This window comes from Fusarium redolens (genome assembly GCF_020744475.1).
Source record: "Fusarium redolens strain MPI-CAGE-AT-0023 chromosome Unknown BKA55scaffold_31, whole genome shotgun sequence".
In the NCBI taxonomy this organism is placed as follows: domain Eukaryota; kingdom Fungi; phylum Ascomycota; class Sordariomycetes; order Hypocreales; family Nectriaceae; genus Fusarium; species Fusarium redolens.
Window position 1 is genome coordinate 282,125 of NW_025763694.1, and position 21,921 is coordinate 304,045.

A 21,921-nucleotide genomic window follows, 5' to 3' on the forward strand; every position below is an offset into this window, starting at 1 on the left:
GTTTGTACGGTGGAGAGGTAGCTACAACAGCCAATGAATTATCCTGAGTGACCTACATCATTCGAGTTAACTCTAACAGTAACCTTTCCGAAGAGATGTCAACCATATCAACTATAAGGTTACATTGAGGCCATGTCGTGACTAGAAATTCGCTTATCATATCATACCGGTTACTATTGAGACATTTGGACTTTTACATCTAAAGGTGTCTTCTAAGAGCTCACATTAGCTACATGGTCCTTGCTTATGATATCTCAACGAGGCTTTGAGATGTATCAACTCTAAGTTACCCTTCTTAAACACTGACTTCAGGCGACATACCATATCGCTGTTGCTCTACACCTGTAACAATAAGAGTAATAGACAATCTATAGCATAAAGCCTGCTGATTCATTGACTGTGAATGCTCGTAGTCTTTCCTAATTAACCAGTCTCGTCAAATGACCTCATGTCATCAGTCCAGAGAATCTCCTTGTCGAATCCATTGAGGGCTTGCTGTAAAAGTGCAGCCGCAACAGACTCAACCCTGATCATTGGAACATCCTTATGCATTCGAGACTTCAAGGCCTGCACGTCCGTAGAATCGTCAATTATAAAACCAGGTCTCGCTACACATGCTACGACCTCGCCGGGGTGCTGCTTTACAAAGCTCATGATTTGATTCTCAACTTCACCCTGTGTCCAGATTAGTTGAAGTCCAGTCGATGTTTGGATCAGAAACTCACCCGCATGAGGAAATATTCAGGCATGACTGTCGGAGTCTTGGTCTGATCCGTCTCCGCATCGGCGCCACTCATGTACAGAAAGCGAAATGGCTTTGTCGGTGAGGAATTGACCATGCTTTGAAGGCCGGTCACTGTATCATCAATGCAAACCTTGTGTGCTTGTGCAGGATCCAGTGACCCATAAATCATAGGCGTTATACCAACAGTCCTAGAGGAATGATTGAGCCGAGAGCTCTTGGACTGAGAAGCTTGACATAGTGAAAGAGAACTTACCAAATGCATGCATCGGCACCATGGAATGCATCTCGAACGTGATCAGGATAACTTCCGTAGTCTTGAACAACGACAGACTCGAAACGCGCCGGGATAGTACCAGCTGGGGGAGATACCAACTTTCGCGAGACAGCAATGACACTGGTAACTTGAGATAGCTTTAAGCTTTGGCGAATAATTTCGCTGCCGACGTAGCCGCTTGCACCGGTCACAATCAGCTTCATTGCTTAATGATTTGGGAACCGAGGCAAAGAGCAGCAAGGCAATGCGATACTTGTATTGAGATTCTCGAAGAGATCAGAACCGTACCAAGCGACCTTGAGGTTACTATATATACAAGTAGCTTATGATCTGAATTTGTCTCAATCAGGCGGTAACATGTGATGTCTGTTAAAAAAAGGGTGTATCCTGATACTATCAGAATTACAAAGCCGGAACCTTACCAAGCTCTGACTCACGGGTCTACTTTTTGTTACGGAACCATTGCTTTGAAAGGTTAGGCAATATGAAAAGAAGCTTGGTTTACAGAGTCTCCCAGCCTAAGGTTGAGATGTTGTTTCTTTGTGCTTTGATCTGAGATGATGAAAATTGGGCCGAGACCCCATTGTTTTAGTTAACCTTGGATAGGCGGCGTTAGCGATGTCATGGTTGTGCTACCTTGCTTTAATAGGTTAGCGTTCCGTGAAAGGCCGGAGAAAATTCCGCTGGTCAATGACATTGATTAGCAAGCCACCGCGAGAGAGCCGATCAATGGCTATGGGCAAACATTGCACCCGCAAACCCCTCGATCACCATGAATCAACAGAAATATACCACATGTTGATAGCAGTAAACCAGAGTCTAGTTGAACCCTGCAATATGGTATTCCACGGCCGCCCATCGAGAGACTGTGCTCCTTGTAGAAGGAGGAAGATTCGCGTAAGGACCCTGGTTAGACTGTTGCTCATGTTGAGTTTCTGATGACACGGCACTGACGTGAACTGCGCAGTGCGACTTAGTTTCTACGGGCTGTTCTCAGTGTCACAGAGCTAAACTAACCTGTCACGGGTACCGCAGCTCCAATGAGTTGGTCTTCCGTGACGAGACTCGGAATACCATGCAAAAGGTATTGGCCCGCCGAACAGCCAGTTGGCTACACTCCGCACCTCAATTTAGTTCCGATATATCGGCTCGACATGCATTCCTGTCCCTCTACATTGATGCTTACTCACGTGGCTTCTACACCTTGCAATCCCTCCTGACGGATTCAGGCCCCAACGGGCATCTGCAAGTCTCTGTTGATGCAGTCAGCTTGGCCTTCATGGCATTCCAATTGAATCGTCAAGACTTGATACCTCTTGCAAACCAACGTTACTTGGCAGCCATACGAAGCCTTAGGATGGCCATGCGATCCTCGCTGCAAGCGGAAAGTACTACAGCCAACCATCCACTCAGCGACGAGACCCTTCAAACTGTACTCTTACTAGACCTTTATGAGAAAATGGCTTACCAACATCACCAACTATCAGAGGTCCCAGGATCTTGGCTAAGCCATGTCCAGGGTGCGCTCTCCATAGTCCGATCTCGCCCAAGAGACAAGTTTTCGAATCCGACGATCCAACAGCTCGCCACTCGGACTGTGATTGCTCTCACATTAAGCTGCGGTACCGCAGAGATGCCTATACCGGAAGCATTGATAGGTCTCTACCATGATCTAGGCTGTTACGTACGGAGCGCCAAGTGGACCTTTATCGGCCTCTTGATCACTCTTGTCAACCTTCGTGCCGACATGCGTAACGGCAAATTAGACTCGAGCGATATTGTGAGGCGCGCACGAGACTTGCACGATGAATTTTCTCATGCTGAAAGCAAGATACCGCGCTCTTGGCGGCCACACCGGAGAGATACATCTGAAGCCGTTGTCTTTGGCCGCTACTACGACGTCTATCCCGGCCACTACGCGACTCAGGTTTTCAACGCATACCGTATCATGCGTCTTGATGTCTGCGATATCATTCAGACGTTTGGCCCTACCACCGAAGCTGCTGAGACCATCACGGAAGTGACTGAAGCAATCTGCGCCGCTGTTCCTCAATTCATACTTCCGGCGGCCAGGTCTCAGAATACACTTCCTCTTTCGCCATTACAGATACTGGAGTGCTCAGGTGTATTAACGCCGTTATATGCAGCTGCGAGAAATACAAAAGATTCTGTGATGCGTGCTTGGATTCTACGGACGTTGAAGTATATGGCTGATAACGGCGTGAAGTTGGCCCAGAGTGTAGCTCATGTTATCATGTTCTTACCAGAGGTGGACTACTGGGCTGTCTTTAGAATGGTCGGTAACTGTGCTATTACAGCATGATGTTCTGGGAGTTGATGTCTATTTGAAGTTTTATAACGCTGTCTACTTAGCTTCTCAACTATTACACTAAAGGGCGTTGATAACTTTACTCTTAATTTCTTCTGCCCTGATCCAACCAACTACCTTGACGCTTCGGAAACTTACTATTTTGGCCTAGTAACTGATGGTTTATGATCCTTCAGAGCCCTATAGTTACTACCTTATTCTAGTCCGGATAATGAAAGCCCCAATGGATAGCATATAATACAGACAAGGTAGAAGAGGTCTACCGTGTGTTCATTATACTCCAGAGAAGCTGAATATCGACCAGGGGCCAGGTGGCGAGCAAGCTTTCAGCTGAATTCAACCCACTAATTACTAATTAGTATTCTCCCCTGTATCCACTGTACTAATTGGACACCAATTTGTTTCTAAAACATAAGACTGAAAGGAAAGAAGATGTGGCCTTTTGCTTGATGGTTATCTTCTCGGTTAATGTGTTTTATAGTGATGATATAACATCAAACAATACGCAAGACATGGCTGTTCAATACTGAGAAATAGTCTTCTAGAACAAGCTGTACCCGAATCAAGATATTATACTGGTCCCCTGATGTGGATGGAGTGCGACATGTTCGCATCTGAGGAGCGAGATCGAGAAAAGCGAAGGACACTGTATCTGCCCACTATTCATGTGCATGGATTAAGGGATGCACTAGTTTGCAAGTATGTAGAATTTCTGCAGTGGTGCAATATTGATAGCGTGCGAGTGATCGAGTGGGATTGGGGCCATCGTGTACCGGCCAAGACAGTCAAGACTTCAGATGTAGCAGTTTTGGTGAGTTGGATACTCAAAGTAGCAGTCGAGACAAGAGCTCTGATATAAAAGGGGATGTGACCTGCCTTGCCAGAGGTAATAATTACTCCGTTAATGTGGAATTAATATCCCAGGTATTCACAACGAATTGCGTACCATGGACTAATATCAATTGCTTTATTATTGCATCTATTACATCCAAGCGTGTACAAATACTTGGGCTATTAAAGATGGAGGCTTTCTATGAGTTGATTCATTCCGTTTGGTCAGCCATGAGATCCACCGTCCCACTCTCATATCATCAACCGTATCCCAGAGCTTGAGGCTATCTATAAACTGCCTCGCTTGGCCATGTATCTCTTTCAAGCTCTCCAGCCATGCTATCAACTTTTCCTTGGCAGTCTGCTGACTCTGGCCAAGTTCAGGTTGAGCAGCGAGATATAAATAGGCCTTGGCTAGTAGCATGGGGAGGTATATGTGTCTAAGCCAAGCAATAATAGTGAGGTACCCAGAAACTCTCTTACTATACCTTGAAGAAAGTTGAGCCAGTCATGGACTTTGATAAGTCTGCCAGGCTAATCGCGGCTTTGTACGCTGTCTTGGCATAATCATTGGCAACGTGCTGTCGGCTGCCTATCCCCAATGGGACCACGTTAGTGGCGTCTGACAAGGCCACTGCTGAGCCATATGTACCATTGATGTCATGTGCTGAATTGGCTCATCGCCTACGCTTGCTGGATCAGGCGATACGAGTGCAACCTGCTTGGCTATGGCTGCAGCGAGCCACTCATGCCGCGCCCAGAAAGCCAGGCTCTCCTGGTCGGAAGTTGGATATTTGGCAATTATTTATTTCCGTAGAACACATTGTCCGAATATTGCCATTCCAATGACTAGCTTGGCGAAAAGTGATGATGGAGCCGGACTCGTTCCGCTGAGCACATCGCGTGCAAAGCCCATATTAACTTCGCTAGAGGTCTGGAAGTTCCACTCCGGGCAAGGAAGACGAACGGATATCTATAATATGTGATTAGTCTATCATATAGGCAGAAAAATACCTGACTCACAGTTTCATCATAGATTGTCATTGGAGATTCCTCATATCCGCCCAGGAAGCGATCCAAGCAGAAAGCCACCCAGAAGGTCCTCCTTCTCTCCTCCACGGATGCGAATCCCGATGGGGCTGATTGAGATGTTTCCGAACCTAAGAGGGAATGTCTGAAGCTAGATACTTTGAATCGGAGCAATGTAAACGCGACAAATGCACTGAGTGCAAAGCTCGTCGAGTTGTTGTTCGCGGATATTTGCTCGGATCTAGGAGCTCATAGTGCGCTAGGAGAAGCCATGTTTGTGCTTTATCTATGCTGACATATGTATTTAGCCACGGCAGTACGAGATCTCTGGCTTCATATTCCTCTGCCACTGTTTCGCCCTGTGATAGAGCTCCTCATTTCGAGAACGGAACTGGGATGACATGGACGCGGCGAGTGCTCTCATAGCCCATCGGAGACACTTCTGGGCCAATGGGACATCGCCAAAATTCGTCCATGAAAGGTAATAGCGTCTATGGATCATAGGTAGCAGTGGATGCACTCCATCGAAGTAGAGCTGGTCACTGTAATACCATTCATCAGCTTCGAGTTTCGTTTCTATGTGATCTTAATCGAGACTCACAGATCTAGTCTCATCAGGTGAGACAGTCCTGCCGAATCTAAAGTCTCATTTGTAGCTTCTCCGGATTGTATGAGTGTCTGCTGTAACTGTGACTGTATACCGTTATCTGCCATCCAGCTTGAACAACCGTCTCTGATGCACTTTCTAATGGTTCATTCCAGCCCGCTTGTGGCATATCAAAATACATATTCCAATCTGTTGCATTGACCGGTGACCTAGCTGTGGTGTCGGTTCTGTTGATGACATCCACATACTCAACTCGTGACTGGCTGGACAGTTGTAGCTCCAGCATGGCTGAATCAAGTAAGATGATTAGCTCATGCTTATTATCCCTTATTACACCTTCGGAGTTTGAGAAAGCCTGCTTACCTATTCGTGCTTTCAAAGCGTCCACCTGACCCTTTTAAGGCCCTCGTTTAGACCGGTTTTCTTCAAAAACGCATTCCACTCTAAAATCAAGACATAATCCGCAAGGCCTTTCACCATCACATTTCGATTTACGGCGTCGGCACTCTTCGCATGCAAGGCCAACTTTCTGCCTGGAACTACTTGCCATAGCCACTTAAAGCATCAGAGAGGGTGCAGACATCAACGGGCCATCATTATGCCACAGGTGTCGGCAGAGTACATACGCCGCTGGCAATTTAAATAGCCAAGAGACTGTTCAAAGGGCCTACTGTATCATGGTATCATCAGAGCCAACCCCTTTGAACTGGGGGTTCCTGTGTGGAGAGGCGCCATGGCCTGATTAGCTAAAGAACGAGAAGCACTGCGCCAGATGCTCTGCCTCATTCTGCCTCCCACATTTATTCTCGGCTCGGCAGCTGTGCCTGTTTTCAGCTGAGATGTTACAAAGGAATGGGTTAGGGTACACATACAAGGACAGTCGAGAAACGGAAAGAATCCCAAGATAACCGCTGGAACAACGGCGAAGAGGTCCGACGCTAAGACATGCTTTAGAGTTTATCCAGTGGCCGTATTTAGACATTTTTACTAATGAATCCCCTGGTCCAGATAAGCCGGAGTAAAGTTGATCATTCAATAGTATTACTGAGGCGCCAAACCATGACACAGTAGGGGTTGTTTTAGCAATTTTCCAGTACCCAGCGCTGCAAACTTTTGCTCGGCAGCACCTTCTTCACCAATAAGAAAATGATCTCTCATCTTAGTGGTACTGTTGATTTGCTGTCTTATTTAGAGTTGAATGTGCTGCGCCCTGTGCAACGTACCACTCACAATGAGTAAGTCACCTTTATGGCCCTCGCATGCTGTCGCCATCCCTATCTTCAATGCCGTGACAAGATCAAACGACAAGGGATGTGGCACAAAAGCGGTGCAACAGCATCATCAAAGGTCGCATATAGGGAAAAGGCACCAGATTCGCTCATGGTGGGTGGTTGAGGAACGTTGGCTTCGAGAAACAGTAATTGCTCTGATTAATTTATGATTGAGGGGGAAGATGCAACCAGATTACACCTGAGATTGACAAGCCGTTGGAGCACGAAAAGGCTTAAGCAATAGAGCTTCGAAGATTTCGAGGCATGAAGCAGAAGATACCAGGGCAGGCTTCGGTATCAAGGTAGGTTGGTGAGCCTAAAAAGCCGAGTATCTGTACATGTTTTAAACCATAAAATAGGTGTCGAGTCATTCACTCCCACTGTAACAGCTAGAGTCATAATGTTAGTTTAGCATGGGCAGTCTGCCTTAGCATATATATCAGGTTACCGTTCTATTTACGTGTTCAAAGGCTGCAAAAAGCAGAACCTGTAAATATCAGCAAGTATTTCAAGGGTAGGTCTAGTCAATGACCCACGACAAGCGCGTATTGCCGAAAAACCATATCCCCGTCCACTTCCCCGGGTCTAGACCTATCTGGTCAGTTTTGTTAACGCCATCTTATATCAGCCATCATAAGCTAGTGCCAGATAAGCGCGTCCCAGCACAATAGGTCACTGGGACTGGGCTAAAAACTTGCTCAAAGGGGAATAGTCTTGGCATCCCCAGATTCCAAGACCAGGTGGACCATTAAGTTACTGGATAGGGAGTAACCCCGGATCCTTCACTTTTATAAAACAGATCGATGAGTTGGTATTCTCTCATTCATTGTCATTTCCTTTTGTTGTCTCCAGAATGTCACCTAAGCGCGACTCTACTTCTTCTCAGATCTACAGAACTGAGAGTTCATCTCCCGGAGTTCTCCAAGATGTCTCGACTCCTCAATTACGAAAGAATCGATCCTTCATCTCAGTTCTTGGAATGTCACTCGCCATCACCGCTGTACCCTATGGAGTTGGTGGTCCGTTAATGTCTTCCATCTACGGCGGTGGACAACTCTCCATGTTCATTGGCGTCCTGGTTGTCGTTCTCCTCCAAGGTGCTGTTGCAGTATCATTAGGGGAACTCGCCTCTCGGTACCCAACTTCTTCAGGAGTCTACTACTGGTCGTACAGACTCACCGAGAACAAAATATATCAACACGCCATGGCCTACTTTACAGGATGGGTATGGCTTATTGGAAACTGGACCATCGCCCTCTCTGTCAACTTTGGATTCGCATCCCTCATCGTCGCGACCGTTACAATGTACCAACCTGACTGGGCTGCCACAGCGAACGAGACTCTGTACATATTTTTCGGGATTTGCATCCTCATCTTTATCCTGTGCGCAACAGCTGATAAGGCATTGCCTTTGGTTGATACTGCAGCAGCAATCTGGAGTGTTATAACCACTGTCGCAATCCTGATCGCTCTCAGTTCTACTGCCAAAGAGGGACGGCATTCTGCTTCATATGGACTCACGCACTACGATACGAGTATCTCTGGCTGGGGAGAATTCTCCTTCTTCATCGGACTCTTGCCTTCTGCGTACGCTCTCTCGGCTATTGGCATGGTCATGTCGATGACTGAAGAGTGTTCAAAGCCAGAGGTTGAAGTACCTCGAGCGATCAGCATGTGCATTCCCATCGGCGGCGTATCAATGCTTGCATTTGTTCTCCCAATTTGCTTCACCTTGCCCCCTCTTGAGAATGTTCTCACTGCCCCTTATGGTCAAGCCCTTCCATTCATCATCAATACCGTCACTGGATCAAAGCCCCTCAGCTTGGCGCTGTTGATCATGGTCCTCATGGTCACTCTGTTCTGCTCCATCAGCATCACAACAACAGCCTCCCGATGCACCTGGGCTTTGTCAAGAGATGGAATGCTACCCTTTTCTAGAATTTGGTCTCGAACACTCTTCAATCAGCCAGTCTACGCTTTAGCCCTCGTCACAGTCATCGAAATCTGTCTTGGCTGCGTCAATCTTGGTAGTACAAGTGCCTTCACCGCCTTTGTTTCAGTCGGAGTTATTGCCCTCGCTTGTGCATACCTCATCCCAATTGCAATCAGTCTAGCCTTTGGGAGAACCGAAGTAGCCAAGGCAAAGTGGCACCTGGGGGCTATCGGTACAGTGGCCAATGCAGTCTCAGTCTGCTGGATCCTCTTCCAACTAGTCCTCTTCAGTATGCCGTCTGCATTGCCGGTTACAGCCGAGACGATGAACTATGCGTCAGTAGTCTTTGTGGGGTTCTTGGTCCTATGTGGAGTTTGGTACTTTGCCTGGGGAAAAAGGAGTAAGTGCATGACCCATATCCATAACCGAGCTAACAGATTAGCCGTTGCAGGACCCAAGGCTGAAGCGGAGTTGACGATGTACTAGGGGATTATAGAGGAGACGCTATGTAATGATGACTCGATCCACAGTAATAGACTAGCTGTATTTGGGAACTCTTGTGGCCACGTAGGAATGGCTATCTAATTGACCACTAAACTAATCCTCAGGGAGCAAGAAAGCTTCTGACCTAGAGACAAGGTGTCAAAAATAACTAGTCCAAGATTCACTAAACCTACACTAATCTTACCTAAGTTTTTTTGTCATCCAGAATAGACATCTCAAGTTTTCTTGCCTCCCTAGCTAATCCATCGTCCTTTGCCGAGCTCTTCTTAAGTTCCTCATTCATCAATGAAAGGAATTATCCCTTCTCGAATCCACCAAGTTCGCTGCGCCTCGTGTGGATCATCTATCTCCAAGGCGAGGTTATACGCCTCTTCATCCGCTTCAAAATCATACTCTTCGCTTTGCGGCCCAGGGCTAGAAACTCGTTTGTCATGGGCCAGCCACATGTTTCGAAGTCGATAAACCCGACTCAAGGCGCTCCACCGTTCACGGCCAAGAAGTTCGTGTCCCAAATTCGACATGACATGAACGGCCGTGATTGTCGGGATATCCCACCAAATATTGGCTTCTCCCTTGTGCCTTGAAACCACAGAGTCTCGATAGTCGACAAGCTTCTCTCGTAGGGAGTCCTGGATCATATTGAAGTACATGTTTCTTTCTAGACCTTCATGGTTGTAGAGAAGATCTCCGTATGGTCCGATTGATTTCAGAAACAAAGGACTCCAAGAGTTCTTGGGCGGAAACAGTTGTGGGAGTACATCAACCTCACTGACGGGTTGGTAGCTCCAAAGACACTGGGTGTCGTATTTGTGTTGTTTCTTCCCCTTGGCGTAAGAGTCATTTATTGGGCAGATTTCCACCACGTGAGAATCTGTCCATTCCACCAAAAATAGCTCCTCGAGGCGCCTGAAGAGTCGCAAAACGGATGAAAGGTCGGAGAACTTGTAGTTGCCTTCATTGAACCTAGGATGTGCAAGATAAAGGGGGCCTGTGGATTCGTCCAAGGCGACTCTTTTGACCTTTTGCATGTCACTGGGATGGAACTGACTGATATCCCACGCACAGCCACTGAGCACCCGATGCTTGGTACCCCAATCATCTCCAAGAGAAATGAATAAGACATCGTGATCAAAATTGAACCATGTTCGGGGCCCATGAGACCGTGTGCGAAAGGTGAGCTGATAGCCCCTCTTTATCAAGTCGTCTCGAGATTCACGGCACGTATGCAAGAGAGCAGGAATTGGAGCAGAGCTATACATGCAAACCTCCCTGCAAAACTGCCATGCAAATTCAGGATGCTCGCTTAGCCAGTCAAGGCTGATTTGAGGGGCGAGCTTTGACACGTTCCAAGGCTGATACGGCCACTTGGTACTCGAGAATCCATAGTGTTCAAGCGTACGTTGCTTAGTCTGAGAGGGAATTTGAGACCGCCAGTTGAATGAGAAGTGCGTCAAAGATTCATCTAGTTGAAGAGCGTTTGGTGTTGTGCGTATATGCTCTGCGAAGTTGTCATAATCTTGCTCCTCAAACCGTTGGACGTGGACAAAGCGGGGTGGTGTAGCCAAACTGTAGATCTCTTGGCGAAGTTCCAAGGGTAGTTGTAAGAAGTAATGAAATTCAGTAAGAGCCATTGCAAGGGTTATCTCGGTATTTATCTCTGCATTTGGATTGCAATGAAGTTGGTCAAAGTCTTACCGCGCTTTCAAGTGCCAGCTGCGTAAGCATGCTGACATTAATCCGCAGGAATAATATTAGTCCGTGGACCGTTATTGGCGAAGAGGAATGATGAGAAATAACGAGTTCGTCCAAGGGCAATTCAACTTTCTACCTATACCTGTCTAGTACGGGAAGCTTCCCTCTGGAACTTTCTCTAGAATTCCCAATTTCTTCTGCAATTCATCCTGTTCGTGCAAATATGGCAAGAGAATATCCGCCCAGTGATGCTTGCCCTTGTACTTTGAAGCCGCCTCATCCCAGTTCTCAATCGCTTCAGCTAGACGCCCTGGAACATGGGGCTCTTGTGCAATCGTAGTGATAGGCTCAAAGTATGTGCGCACTGTGAAAAGAAGAGCTTTAGATCTGGGAAGTCGTCGGAGTGACTGTCTCTCAGAGCGGAAGTAGAGGTCGTTGATGGTGAGACCCTTGTCATTTGCCGTTTCCCAGGCTGGAAGGTCAGAATGGCTTGCTAACTGGGCTGATGGACTTACAAGCTACTTCGTTGCTGTCTTGGTCGCCCATTCGATGAGACCAATGGAGACCATCGTCGAGTTGAATGAAGAACTACTCGGTTAGACACGCACTTGCAGTCAAGAGGCGCACTCACATTGTTTCGAATCACTGCCTTGTCTGGCTGCATCGTCTTGAAGAAGCGGTTCATAGACTTTTGCAACTTTGTCTGGTAGTGGGGGACCTTGGCTTCAATGTGTAGCGTGTCTAGGGACATTCTGAACTTTTCACTCAATCGCCAGAAGCCGGGAAGACAAACAGCTCCAGCGTCGAGGTGATATTGGCCGTCTATCATGTCAGCTACGTAACATAGTGAATTAGGCAACTTACCATCTTCTTCAACCATGATGACGAGATCGTCTTGGACGAGTTTGGCTGCAGTTGCCATTGCTTCTTTGGGAGTCCCTGATGGTCAGCTGGGCCCCGAAGAGCAGAGTCTCGAATACGTACTAGCTGGGTAGTTGAATGCTTCCCTAGTTAAAGTGTTGTGGAGAACCCCGTTTCTGAGTTGAAAGATCTTGGGATACCGAGCAGTCAAATACGCAGTCAGTTCCTCCAGAACCTCAAAACAAGCATCTCGAGTGACAGCGTTGTCAACATATTGAACATGCGCATCAATATCTTTCTCGAGTTCAGAGACCTTGAGATCGTGATACCAGAGAAAGTTGGAGTCCATCTCAATCCAATTGTTCCAGTCAAGCTTTCGAATTCCCATGGTGACGTGATTGGGTCCATGGCGACAAGGCCGATAAAGCTCAGGTTTCTTAGCATCCAAGTCAAAATCGACAAGAGGCTTGGGTGAAGGAGTCTTCCATTCAACGTCCGTTTTGACTGTCTTGTTAGATAAATTCTCCAAGCATTAGAGGACATACTAGTAGTCTTTCCCTTGCGCATCCATTCATACACAACGAAGAGACATAGTCCCACTGCCGCAAAGGCTACGAGAACAACGTCTTGACGAAGACCCAAAGATTCGAGTAGTGAAGACATGATTGACGTGATGAGAAACAGGATCAGAATGTCGTTGAACTTAAATATCTTTGGCGATGATAGCCGTGGCCCAGAAACTTTCCATTTCCGGATTACTTCCCCGACTTGTTATCAGCGTATCAGGCTTGATTCAATGACATAGCAACTAAGCCATTTATGGTAATTCACAACGAAACGAACCTCCCCTCCGGGTGATGTGGTCCGCTGATCTCCAACTGCGGGGTGATATTGGGGACTTCAATTGTTGGCTATCTCTATACTATTTATGATGTTTTACCAGTCTTGGCCGTCTTTATAACGCCTTCTTTGTGGAGTGCTTCGATGATGTCAAGAATTACAAAGTCACAGCCTTTTGCTGACATGATGTTGACTCCTACAGGAACAGACTCGTTTTGGAGAGTCGAATTGGAGAATGAGCCCAGGTCAAACATGCCCAGCGAGACTGCGTAGTCTGGGAGACCAGCGACAGAGGCTAGTCTTCCGGCGTATACGGTCTGAGTACCGGGGTTTCTGGACTCTTCCTTTTGTGCCTCCAATGATTCCTCACAAGCTTCTTCAGATCCAAGGGTTGAGTTACAGTTCACGGTCGTGTTGAGTTGAGTGATCAGAGTCTGCTGGTCTGAACTGGCTTGCAAAAGCTCTCGGATATACGGGTTTGAGCCACTAATCTGTTAGTGATGAAAAGAATCGACAGGGCAACATACTCTTGAGAAACATCAGGCTTGTATAAAGGATAGCTGGCCGATAGATAAACATAGACAGCATTTGAGCAACTGCTGTTATCAGCTGTCAGAAACTCGCTGGCTACCCATTCCTCGACTCCCTTCTTGGAAGCCAAGTCATCTTCATGGGTTGACTCGGTCATTGTTTTATTGGCGTTTAACCAGCCTTGTCGAATCTCAGGCACCATATGAGGGAATGCACCATCGTGAAGACTCATATACTCTTCAACATAGTCTTTACCAAACTCGTTCCACTGCTCGTAACTTGTAAGATTTGAATAGACATTACCAACGATGTTTGAGAGAGCCAAGTCTCCGAATGCCTTTGGTGTAGAGTTTGTCCAGGCCGAATCAATTGAGAAGACTGTGCCATTGGCTGACAATAGACTTGCAAGGCTGTTCAAAAAGTCTCCCACTGCTTTTGCGGCCTTGGGAGAGTCATTTTCTAGGTCAAGGAGAAACTGTTCACTACTGCTGTCAAACAGGACTTCGGACGGCAGCCTAGAATACTCTTTGATCGTGCCAGCGTATAGAGATCTGGTAAACTTGGACAAAATGACAGGATCTCTAGCAATGATGCCCGAGGTATCCATGGCCGATGACAGAGGAAGGGCTCCTGTGAGATTGACGGCATCTTGGGTAGGACGATTGCCATGGACAGCATTCTGGAGTGCAGGGCCACGGATGCTACCGCCTGTATCACTCCCCATGCTAGCATCAAGCCAGTCATACGAAGCGACGGATGCAGCAGAGCCACCGGAGCTATCACCAGGCGAGTTATAACCATCTCCACGAGGGTTGAAGGGGAGAAGGTAGTCAATGTGCTCTGTGACGTATGGACCAGCAAATGCGAACTCGGACATTTTGTTCTTGCCAATGACAACAGCGCCAGCATCGATGAGCTTCTGTACGCTGAAGGCAGTCTTGGTCTTGACCTTGCTCATTTCATACAGAGCTCTGTTTCCTCCACTTGTCTTGGCACCTTTGAGATCGTAGAGGTCCTTAACAGCGAGGCGAAGGCCAGCTAATGGCTTCTCTTTCGTGGGAGTGAAGTACAAACGAGAGGGTACCGCGATCGTGAGACCTCCAGCGGAGAGGGTGGCGGCTCGCAGAGGATGGTGGGTTCCGGAGGGATCTTGGTATGTGGACTATTACTGTCAGCGATGTTGAATGCATAAGCGGGGAACATACTTGGATGAAGGCCTGGTTGGTATCAACATGAAGGCGATATGCTTGGAAGACATTGCCAGTGTAGCGATGCACAAAGTATGGGCCCGCAGGCACAGACTCTTTGCCGGTATACACTGCTGAAACGTTGTACTTGGAAGACTTGTAGGTCAATTCTTCATCAGAATTGATGTACAAAGCTGCGACGGTCAGACAAGTCGAGTTGGCCGCCGCAAAACTCACCCTGGGTAAACTCCTTGGTCCAGACATCATCCTTCTCATACTCCCCAAGAGCAGACGCAACATGCTCAGCATTTGCCGTCTGGTTCAACTTGACAACCGTCAAAGGCGTAAACTCGTCAGCATGGTCAGCCGAAGCATTCCAAGAATCCAATTTCCATGCTGGGCTTGGAGGAACAAAGTATTCATGATCGCCAAGCTGTATTTGCCTAGAGACAGAGGAGGCACACACACCTGCAAGGTAGAAAATACCCAGTACCAGGGTAGAAAATGACATTTTAATAACTGCTGTCCGTTAATCTTACCAGCGAAGGGGATGGTTTATATTAATTGCTCGCCAAGCCTATGCATCTTGGCTCACAAGCTACCCATGCTGATAGCAAGGTCCTCCGCCCCATCCTCAACCAATCGTAAGGTCCTATCTTTAGCCCCCAAACTGTCGGAGACCTTGGGGCTAAGCTGACGATCTTATGGTGACGTGTAGCGTGGTTCAAACCCCACAGCCATGCCTTGAAACCAGTTGACATTGTCCCGTTTCGGCTATTCAAAAACCGACCATGTTGAGATCAGCCCTACGAACTAACAGCTGACGTCTGGGGATGAAGAATGAATAGCCGGTTTGAGAAGGTTAGTGCGAGCTGAACTTTGCTAGGCGGATTGATAGCGATAATCTTGATAATTAGAATCATACAGCGTCAAACGACTTGAATTGCCTTTTTCATCCCAAGCTACGCTTGTAGATCCTCCTATTCTGCGGGACTTTACAATTGGTCGATCCACAAAAGCTTATCCACGTTAAAAGTCTCGGCAAAGCCTGACCCGAGTTTCGGATGAATCAAAAACATCGGCAGTTTCACTTGGCAGGAGATAAGAGTAAAAGGTTAATTCATCGGCCAATATTAAACTTGTTAAGTTAGAGTTCCCGTTAGAGTTTAATAAGTGTAACGTTCTTGTTGATCGTCATATCTGACTATGATACGCCACCAGTCAGCGCCTCTGTAATACCGACATCCCGTTTAAACGCTTCAAGCCAATCTTTATTCTCTGCGATAGTTTGATTAAATGGGTCGTCACTAAATCGTTAGCAGAGCTAAAGTTTAAAAGGGAAACGTACTCATTGTAGCTGATCCATCGCGCGTAATGTTGGATCTCTTCATCTGAGGGAACACGACTCGCGGGATTATGAGGGGACATTATCGCAGATACCCATCGTCGTAGTTCCTGTGTGAACCATCGCCAGTAATTATGATCGTTCAGAAAAGCTGTACTTGTTTTGAGAACGAGACCTCGTGCTGCGAGGAGATGGGGATCTGGTCGTAGTGGCGTGTTCCAAGCCTCGGGGTTCTCCGTCGTCGTGGAATGTCGTTGTCGGAATGCGGCTAGCCAGTAATCGTCATCTGCTGCTGTATGATTCAGATTCGAGTCTGAGCCGTGGATGATAACGCGCGCTTGTCGGCGAAGGTCGTCGTCTGTCGGTTCAAGACCAATGACACGTTGCAAGTCGAGATAAGCACCCAGTTCCTGCTCCAGACGGGTGTAGTCTTGAATCATCGCGTTCAAGTTCATTCCCTCGGATAACCCAATCAATTCAATTCCTGTACGTTGTCGAAACGGTAGCAGCCAATCTCCAGGTAAATGAATGATTTTAATAAGCCAATTGGCGATGAAATCAGACGGTGTTGCCGAAACTTCCTCCAATCGACCGACAATCCTACAGCATTCTTCCCGCAGCTCATCATCCCTAATACTCAGCCCCAAGAGTTGTTTCGCTTGCACAAACTCTTGCAGCTGAGTCTCAAAAGGACATCCTTCGAAAATATTGTTCTTTCCACTAATTTCCAACGAAGAAAGTCGGCTCTCGGCGTTTGATCGCATGGGTCCGAATTGAGCTTGCTGGGAGATTCCAACGTTGGAGAAGACAAGGTCTCGAAGCCAGGATGGACAGACTAAATCGGCATGAGATAGAGGTTCAGAGGCAAATAATATTCGGCACGCTTCGAGTTGCATTTCGTCTCCGGTCGGCATACGCGCATGTTTGTAAAAGTGATTCTGCATGAAATACGCCAGCTCCAATTTGAGTAGTTCATAAGCCGTTCGGGGCGTTTCAACGAGTGCACGACTTCCTTCGAAAGGGAAAGGACTATTTCGTTCAGTTTCGATAAAGTCTGGCATGTCAGTAACCTCTCAACCATTATTTGGAAACAACTCACATGGAGGGATTGAGTTCTCAACAAGTTCTAGAATATGCGGTTCAAATCCCCAATCACCCTTCCAATCAGCCATAGTCTTGCCCGTCTTGAAATGATCAGCTAGATGGTGTACACGGTCGATCCACGTTTCCATAACGAGATTGCAGAAACCGCATCGGGAATGAATTGCAGGCGGGGGAGCTTTCCACTGTCTCATAGGCCACTCGGCGAACTTGGCGTTGTGGACCAGTTTGAGATGCTGATTGAGATGGTCTTTTCGATTAAACGTGCGTTCTTGAACCGGGCGATTCTTGCAGGCTGAGTAATTGTGTGTTTCGATGTGTGCATCGTCAGGATCGACATGTCCGCAGAAAACGCAGCGGATTTCGGGATCATCGACTTTTTGTCCACGGGGTCCCTCTGGACTGCAGACCCATCGTTCCAGAGGCAAATGCAGCGAATTCTCATGGCGCTGCCAATCGTGTTTTGCTCGGAATGTCTCGGTACAGAATGTGCATTGGAATGCTTTTCGTGGAGCAGCCAGTGATCTTCGTTCTTCTTTATATGCACGTCGTCTGCGGCGAGAACTTCCCCGACTAAAGAGTTCGTTGAGACCGAATGATGAGCGACTGGTATGTGAATTGACTGAACTGATTGAACTGGACCGTGATGTACCGACACTTCTAACTGACGGAGTACGAGATAGTCTCGTATATGGACTCGAAGAGCCTATCCTGTTAGCCTCACTCACTCACGCTTCGCCCAACTCACCTGACTGAGGCCGCACTGAGGCTACAGCTCTTGCAATCGCAGTAACAGCAGCAGGTTCATCTTCAGGCGGTGAATCAACCCATCTCTGCAAAGGATCCATATCAGACGTATTCCTCACAGCAGGCGTCCCAGGTCTAGGCGGTATATCCATCGCTTTCGTATCACTATGTCTAGGCGAAGAAGCACTCGATGGAATCTTTCCTCGCCGTCTAGCATTAGCTAGCCAATTAGATATTTGTGTCTTTGTAAGCCCAGTCTCCTCTTGAAGCATTCGTCGTTCAGGTTCTCGAGGATACGGGTGGTTCTGATGCGTCGCAAGCCAATTCTTCAATATCCTCACCGACTCCCTCGTAAATCTCCCACCAACCTTTGCAGGCGGCGTTGGTGTCGCTTGCTGAGTGTATCCATGCAGTGACAGAGGATCAAGCGCATTGACAGGGGGAGTGAAGGTATTTTGCGGCGCACCGTGAGTTGGAGCAAGATTTGCCATTCCATTTGATATGTCTGTTGGAGGGGCTGAATCGGACATGTAGGGGGTTAAATCGTCGCTGATGAAGCCGTCCAATAGATCGACGTCTGTGAAGAGATTGGGGTTATTGAAATTCATGGTGAATGGTGACGGTAGGGGTCAATGCATGCAAGTCACTGTAAAGGTGAAGAAGAGAGGTGTGATCCCTTCAGCAAAGGTTATCAAGTGGCGGCACTGTCTGGTGGTTTCTGATTGGTTGGTGGAAGGGAAACCTTGTCATCACGCCCTATTGATGGGGCGTCATGTGAGCGGGGAACTGCACTAATTCTGAATATTCTGGATATGACTATGGATGTCTATTTGCTTGATGAAATGTTTCGTGGAGTTGAGATAACATGACGGGGATAGGTCTCTGGTTGATGTAGATATCATCAAATTGTTTGAGGACGTCAGGGTATGGTTTGAGGTAGTCTCTGGCCTGCCAGAGGTATTTCTCCGCCTTGGATGGATTGCTGGTATTTTGAAGCATTCGAGTGATCAATTCTTCATGTTTCTTTCGCTCGTCTTCCGTGAGGTTTTCCTGCAAATGTCAGTGCGCCCTATATAGGATCAACAAACGCACCTTGATGTCAAACATGAGATTCATGGTTGGTTCAATGACGACTGCTTTAAAGTCCACATCAGGGTGCTCTTTTTGGAGATCCTTGGTTTGCGCTTCAAAGTCCGAGATTGACTGCTCTCTTGTCTTTTCGTACAGTTTCTTTGAACTCATTTCGATGTCTGCCTTGATGTGTTGATGAGTAAATCTGAGATTTCGTGATGAAGGATTGACGTATGACCCCTCCGACACTTCAATCATGCAGGGGAATGCCGATCGCCCCAGATAATTGCATACCAGCATCAATCGCACTGACGGGGTGTTCCCAAGACAGGATTGGAGTGAAGCAATTGAACGTAACTGGTCATCAAGGATAGCAAACATGGTTGTTGCCGACGACACATAAAAGTCAAGGCATCTCTTGTAACTCAGAGCAATCATGATGACGTAGCTCGACTATTTACTCAAAGCCCCCAATAACAATCCCTGCAACTCTTGAAGGCTCTGTCGACTCGTCTTTTGACTGGCCATGACATAGAAGACATTTCCCAGAACTCGACTATGAGCATTCCAAGTCCCAGTTCCCTCTCTCAAATGAGTTTGAAGCTTCTTGGCAGCCAAACTCTTGTATCCAACACCATCATCATCCCGCAAACTAATCGCCAAAACACTTCCAAGAGCCCAGACACCCAAAACCTGCTGGTTATGCGAGACATTGTTCACAAACTCTCGAGACCAAACAGACCAAGCTTGAGTATCTTTCTCCCAATCACTCTCCGCCCATTCCCATTCCCCCCTCTTCTCCATATCCTGCATTTCCTTCACAGACTCAACTGCAACTTGACATCCAACAGCATGCGCCGTATAACTATGTCCATGCAACAAAGCATCGCTCTTATCATCACTAACAAACGCATCAAAAATACTCTCGGACGCCATGGTCGTGCAGAGCGGTACAAGGCCTCCCGTAAGTAGTTTAGCGTTGACAGAAATATCGGCATCGGTGCCGAGGAATGACGCCGCCGTAAACCGACCGAGGCGGTATAGCCCGGTAAAAACTTCGTCGAAAATTACCGGGAGTCCAGACCACGAGAGTGGGTCTTGTGGGCTGGAACCATTGCCCAAGAGATGAGGGGATCGACGGACGACATCCACTAGAGCTCTTTGGAAGAGGGGATCACTGGATTGTTAGAGGAGTTGTGGATAAGATGGGAGACTTACACAAAGATCATGCCTCCTGCGCCGAGAATTATCGGTTCCATCATGAGAGCGCCGAATTTGCGACCAGAAGCTTGCAGTTTCGAGAGAACGCTCTCGATATAGCGTTCATACTTTCGGTACTGCTCGGTATCGAACCGGGATTCGAGATCAAAAACCTCCGAGATCGATCTGAGATGAGAATCTTGCCCCAAATCATCCCGGAGACCCTCTGGAACCTGAACAACCCATTTACCTTTGACGCATTGAATGGTAGGATAGTCAAACCAATACCCCTTACCTTCATACCATTCAATCTTTTCATTGTAAACACAAGGCTCAGCACAATCCATAGCACCAATAGTATCTCCATGATAACTTCCCTTGAGTCCAAGAATATGAACATTATCATTAGGCCCCCAACCGTAACGAAGCCTCGCCGCACGAAGCGCCATCTTGACAGCTACTTCACACCCAGTACTCCCATTATCAGAGTAGAAAACACGTGAAAATCGTGGATTGTTGGCTCCTTTGAGGAGCATCTCCGCAAGCGCTAATGCAGGTTCGTGGATTGCCTCGGCAAACATTACGTGTCCGTATCGACCGGCTGCATAGGCTGCTGCGAGGGTGAGGCGGGAGTTGGCGTGGCCTAGACCTTGGGACCACCATGATGCTGAGCCGTCGAAGGCGGGTTGGAGAAGATTGGGGGAGTTTTTGTTGAGGACTTGGAAATAATCGCCGTGGGCTGAGTCGATGGCTGAGATTGTATTTGCTGTGACGAGTTTTTGCTGGGTGAAGGGGTACCAGATTGATTTGCTTGCTTTTTGGCTCATTGATTCGAGACGGGAGATGCGTTCTTTTCCTCGTTTGTCGAGAGCTTCGAGGACGTGGTCAACGTTGCTGTTTGAGGCGTAGTACTCTTTCATCTGCTCAATGTCTTCCTGTTCATTGTCGAGTCGAGAAGGCGGTTCAGGAACTGTGTCGACTGAAATGCCGCCCAGCTTTCCAAAGTAATCCCGAAGGTATTGGTAGTTTTCGTATTTCATATCCTGGAACAGAAGAATTGACTCAATGTCGTGACCGCGCATTCGCAAAGACTCATATGCTGAAATGGTCTGTGAGATGCCACCGAGCTTTGAATCGCCCACGAGAATGACTGGCGCACGCAATGGAGCGTAGAGATCAGCTTGCGGCGTTCCAGATGGACCGGGTGAGTGGACGCCGCCAGCAGTCTCTAGGAACAGCCATCCTGAACCTTCCGACGCGTATCGAGAGGTGGTGTCGTAGATCTTGGCGAGAACATCTTCATCGGATGGGATTGGCTACTCTGTAAGCTTCATTCATCAATCAATTGACTTCATACCTTGCCAGATGCTTTTGCAGCGATATGAGGACTGCAGGGAATGTCGTATTGAAAGAGCGTCTCATGGTTCGTCGACGGAGCATATCGTTGAATATAACTGACTCGTTAGACAATTTCTCCTAGAATCATCGTACATCTACTCTAATTAGCTCAATTCTTTCGCTGCAGCTCAAACTTACACCATCCATCAGCCTCATTCGCAGCCCCAGTAGAAACCGGCTTCAAAAACCACGTCTTATCACCCCGCTTGACCGCAGAATTACACAGAATCGTACTGAAAATCGTCTTTCCAACATCAGTATTCGCACCGTAAACCTGATGCGCTCGAAGCGATCGCCAGAGAAGAGCCGGGACCGGCGCCATTTTGTGATTTGGTAAAAGGACAAAAGGGTTGAGGTGGAATGCCGCGGTTTATAATCGAGGGCCTAGATCGGCACGGCAAACAACTCCGGGCGGGGCTGGACTC

General features: G+C 47.5%; 8 protein-coding genes across 8 annotated transcripts; 2 read left to right on the top strand and 6 right to left on the bottom strand.

Annotated features, from left to right (window-relative positions):
* Positions 1-300: 300 nt before the first annotated feature.
* Positions 301-1,562, bottom strand: BKA55DRAFT_744271 (uncharacterized protein). The gene is made up of 3 exons (XM_046201589.1): positions 999-1,562; positions 726-933; positions 301-675 (listed from the first exon to the last, which is right to left on the bottom strand). Exons 1-3 carry the CDS (start codon positions 1,220-1,222, stop codon positions 424-426), a joined length of 684 nt encoding a protein of 227 aa, XP_046041628.1. The 5' UTR covers positions 1,223-1,562; the 3' UTR covers positions 301-423.
* A 294-nt stretch (positions 1,563-1,856) lies between these two features.
* Positions 1,857-3,342, top strand: BKA55DRAFT_529061 (uncharacterized protein; the record flags this gene model as incomplete). The annotated part of the gene is made up of 2 exons (XM_046189045.1): positions 1,857-1,916; positions 1,987-3,342. 2 exons carry the CDS (start codon positions 1,857-1,859, stop codon positions 3,340-3,342), a joined length of 1,416 nt encoding a protein of 471 aa, XP_046041629.1.
* Positions 3,343-4,330: 988 nt separating this feature from the next.
* Positions 4,331-6,101, bottom strand: BKA55DRAFT_599924 (uncharacterized protein; the record flags this gene model as incomplete). The annotated part of the gene is made up of 9 exons (XM_046196455.1): positions 4,331-4,379; positions 4,422-4,588; positions 4,668-4,760; positions 4,832-4,954; positions 5,000-5,152; positions 5,203-5,413; positions 5,559-5,699; positions 5,810-5,895; positions 5,937-6,101. 9 exons carry the CDS (start codon positions 6,099-6,101, stop codon positions 4,331-4,333), a joined length of 1,188 nt encoding a protein of 395 aa, XP_046041630.1.
* A 1,838-nt stretch (positions 6,102-7,939) lies between these two features.
* On the top strand, positions 7,940-9,545 carry BKA55DRAFT_656843 (amino acid/polyamine transporter I; the record flags this gene model as incomplete). The annotated part of the gene is made up of 2 exons (XM_046197466.1): positions 7,940-9,419; positions 9,462-9,545. 2 exons carry the CDS (start codon positions 7,940-7,942, stop codon positions 9,503-9,505), a joined length of 1,524 nt encoding a protein of 507 aa, XP_046041631.1. The 3' UTR covers positions 9,506-9,545.
* Position 9,546: 1 nt separating this feature from the next.
* BKA55DRAFT_744274 (uncharacterized protein) lies at positions 9,547-11,212 on the bottom strand. The gene has a single exon (XM_046201590.1). It carries the CDS (start codon positions 11,152-11,154, stop codon positions 9,799-9,801), a length of 1,356 nt encoding a protein of 451 aa, XP_046041632.1. The 5' UTR covers positions 11,155-11,212; the 3' UTR covers positions 9,547-9,798.
* A 67-nt stretch (positions 11,213-11,279) lies between these two features.
* On the bottom strand, positions 11,280-12,830 carry BKA55DRAFT_585698 (uncharacterized protein). Its single transcript, XM_046194490.1, has 6 exons — positions 12,622-12,830; positions 12,200-12,580; positions 12,080-12,154; positions 11,847-12,037; positions 11,731-11,803; positions 11,280-11,687 (listed from the first exon to the last, which is right to left on the bottom strand). Exons 1-6 carry the CDS (start codon positions 12,737-12,739, stop codon positions 11,362-11,364), a joined length of 1,164 nt encoding a protein of 387 aa, XP_046041633.1. The 5' UTR covers positions 12,740-12,830; the 3' UTR covers positions 11,280-11,361.
* Positions 12,831-12,929: 99 nt separating this feature from the next.
* On the bottom strand, positions 12,930-15,583 carry BKA55DRAFT_656850 (amidase signature domain-containing protein). The gene is made up of 4 exons (XM_046197467.1): positions 14,872-15,583; positions 14,653-14,828; positions 13,444-14,609; positions 12,930-13,402 (listed from the first exon to the last, which is right to left on the bottom strand). The coding sequence occupies exons 1-4, from the start codon at positions 15,143-15,145 to the stop codon at positions 13,003-13,005; spliced, it is 2,016 nt and encodes a 671-aa protein (XP_046041634.1). The 5' UTR covers positions 15,146-15,583; the 3' UTR covers positions 12,930-13,002.
* A 255-nt stretch (positions 15,584-15,838) lies between these two features.
* On the bottom strand, positions 15,839-21,818 carry BKA55DRAFT_599929 (pyridoxal phosphate-dependent transferase; the record flags this gene model as incomplete). The annotated part of the gene is made up of 11 exons (XM_046196456.1): positions 15,839-15,941; positions 15,983-17,033; positions 17,079-17,582; positions 17,829-18,376; positions 18,693-18,877; positions 18,920-19,077; positions 19,360-20,075; positions 20,117-20,348; positions 20,394-21,414; positions 21,456-21,552; positions 21,637-21,818. 11 exons carry the CDS (start codon positions 21,816-21,818, stop codon positions 15,839-15,841), a joined length of 4,797 nt encoding a protein of 1,598 aa, XP_046041635.1.
* Positions 21,819-21,921: the final 103 nt, after the last annotated feature.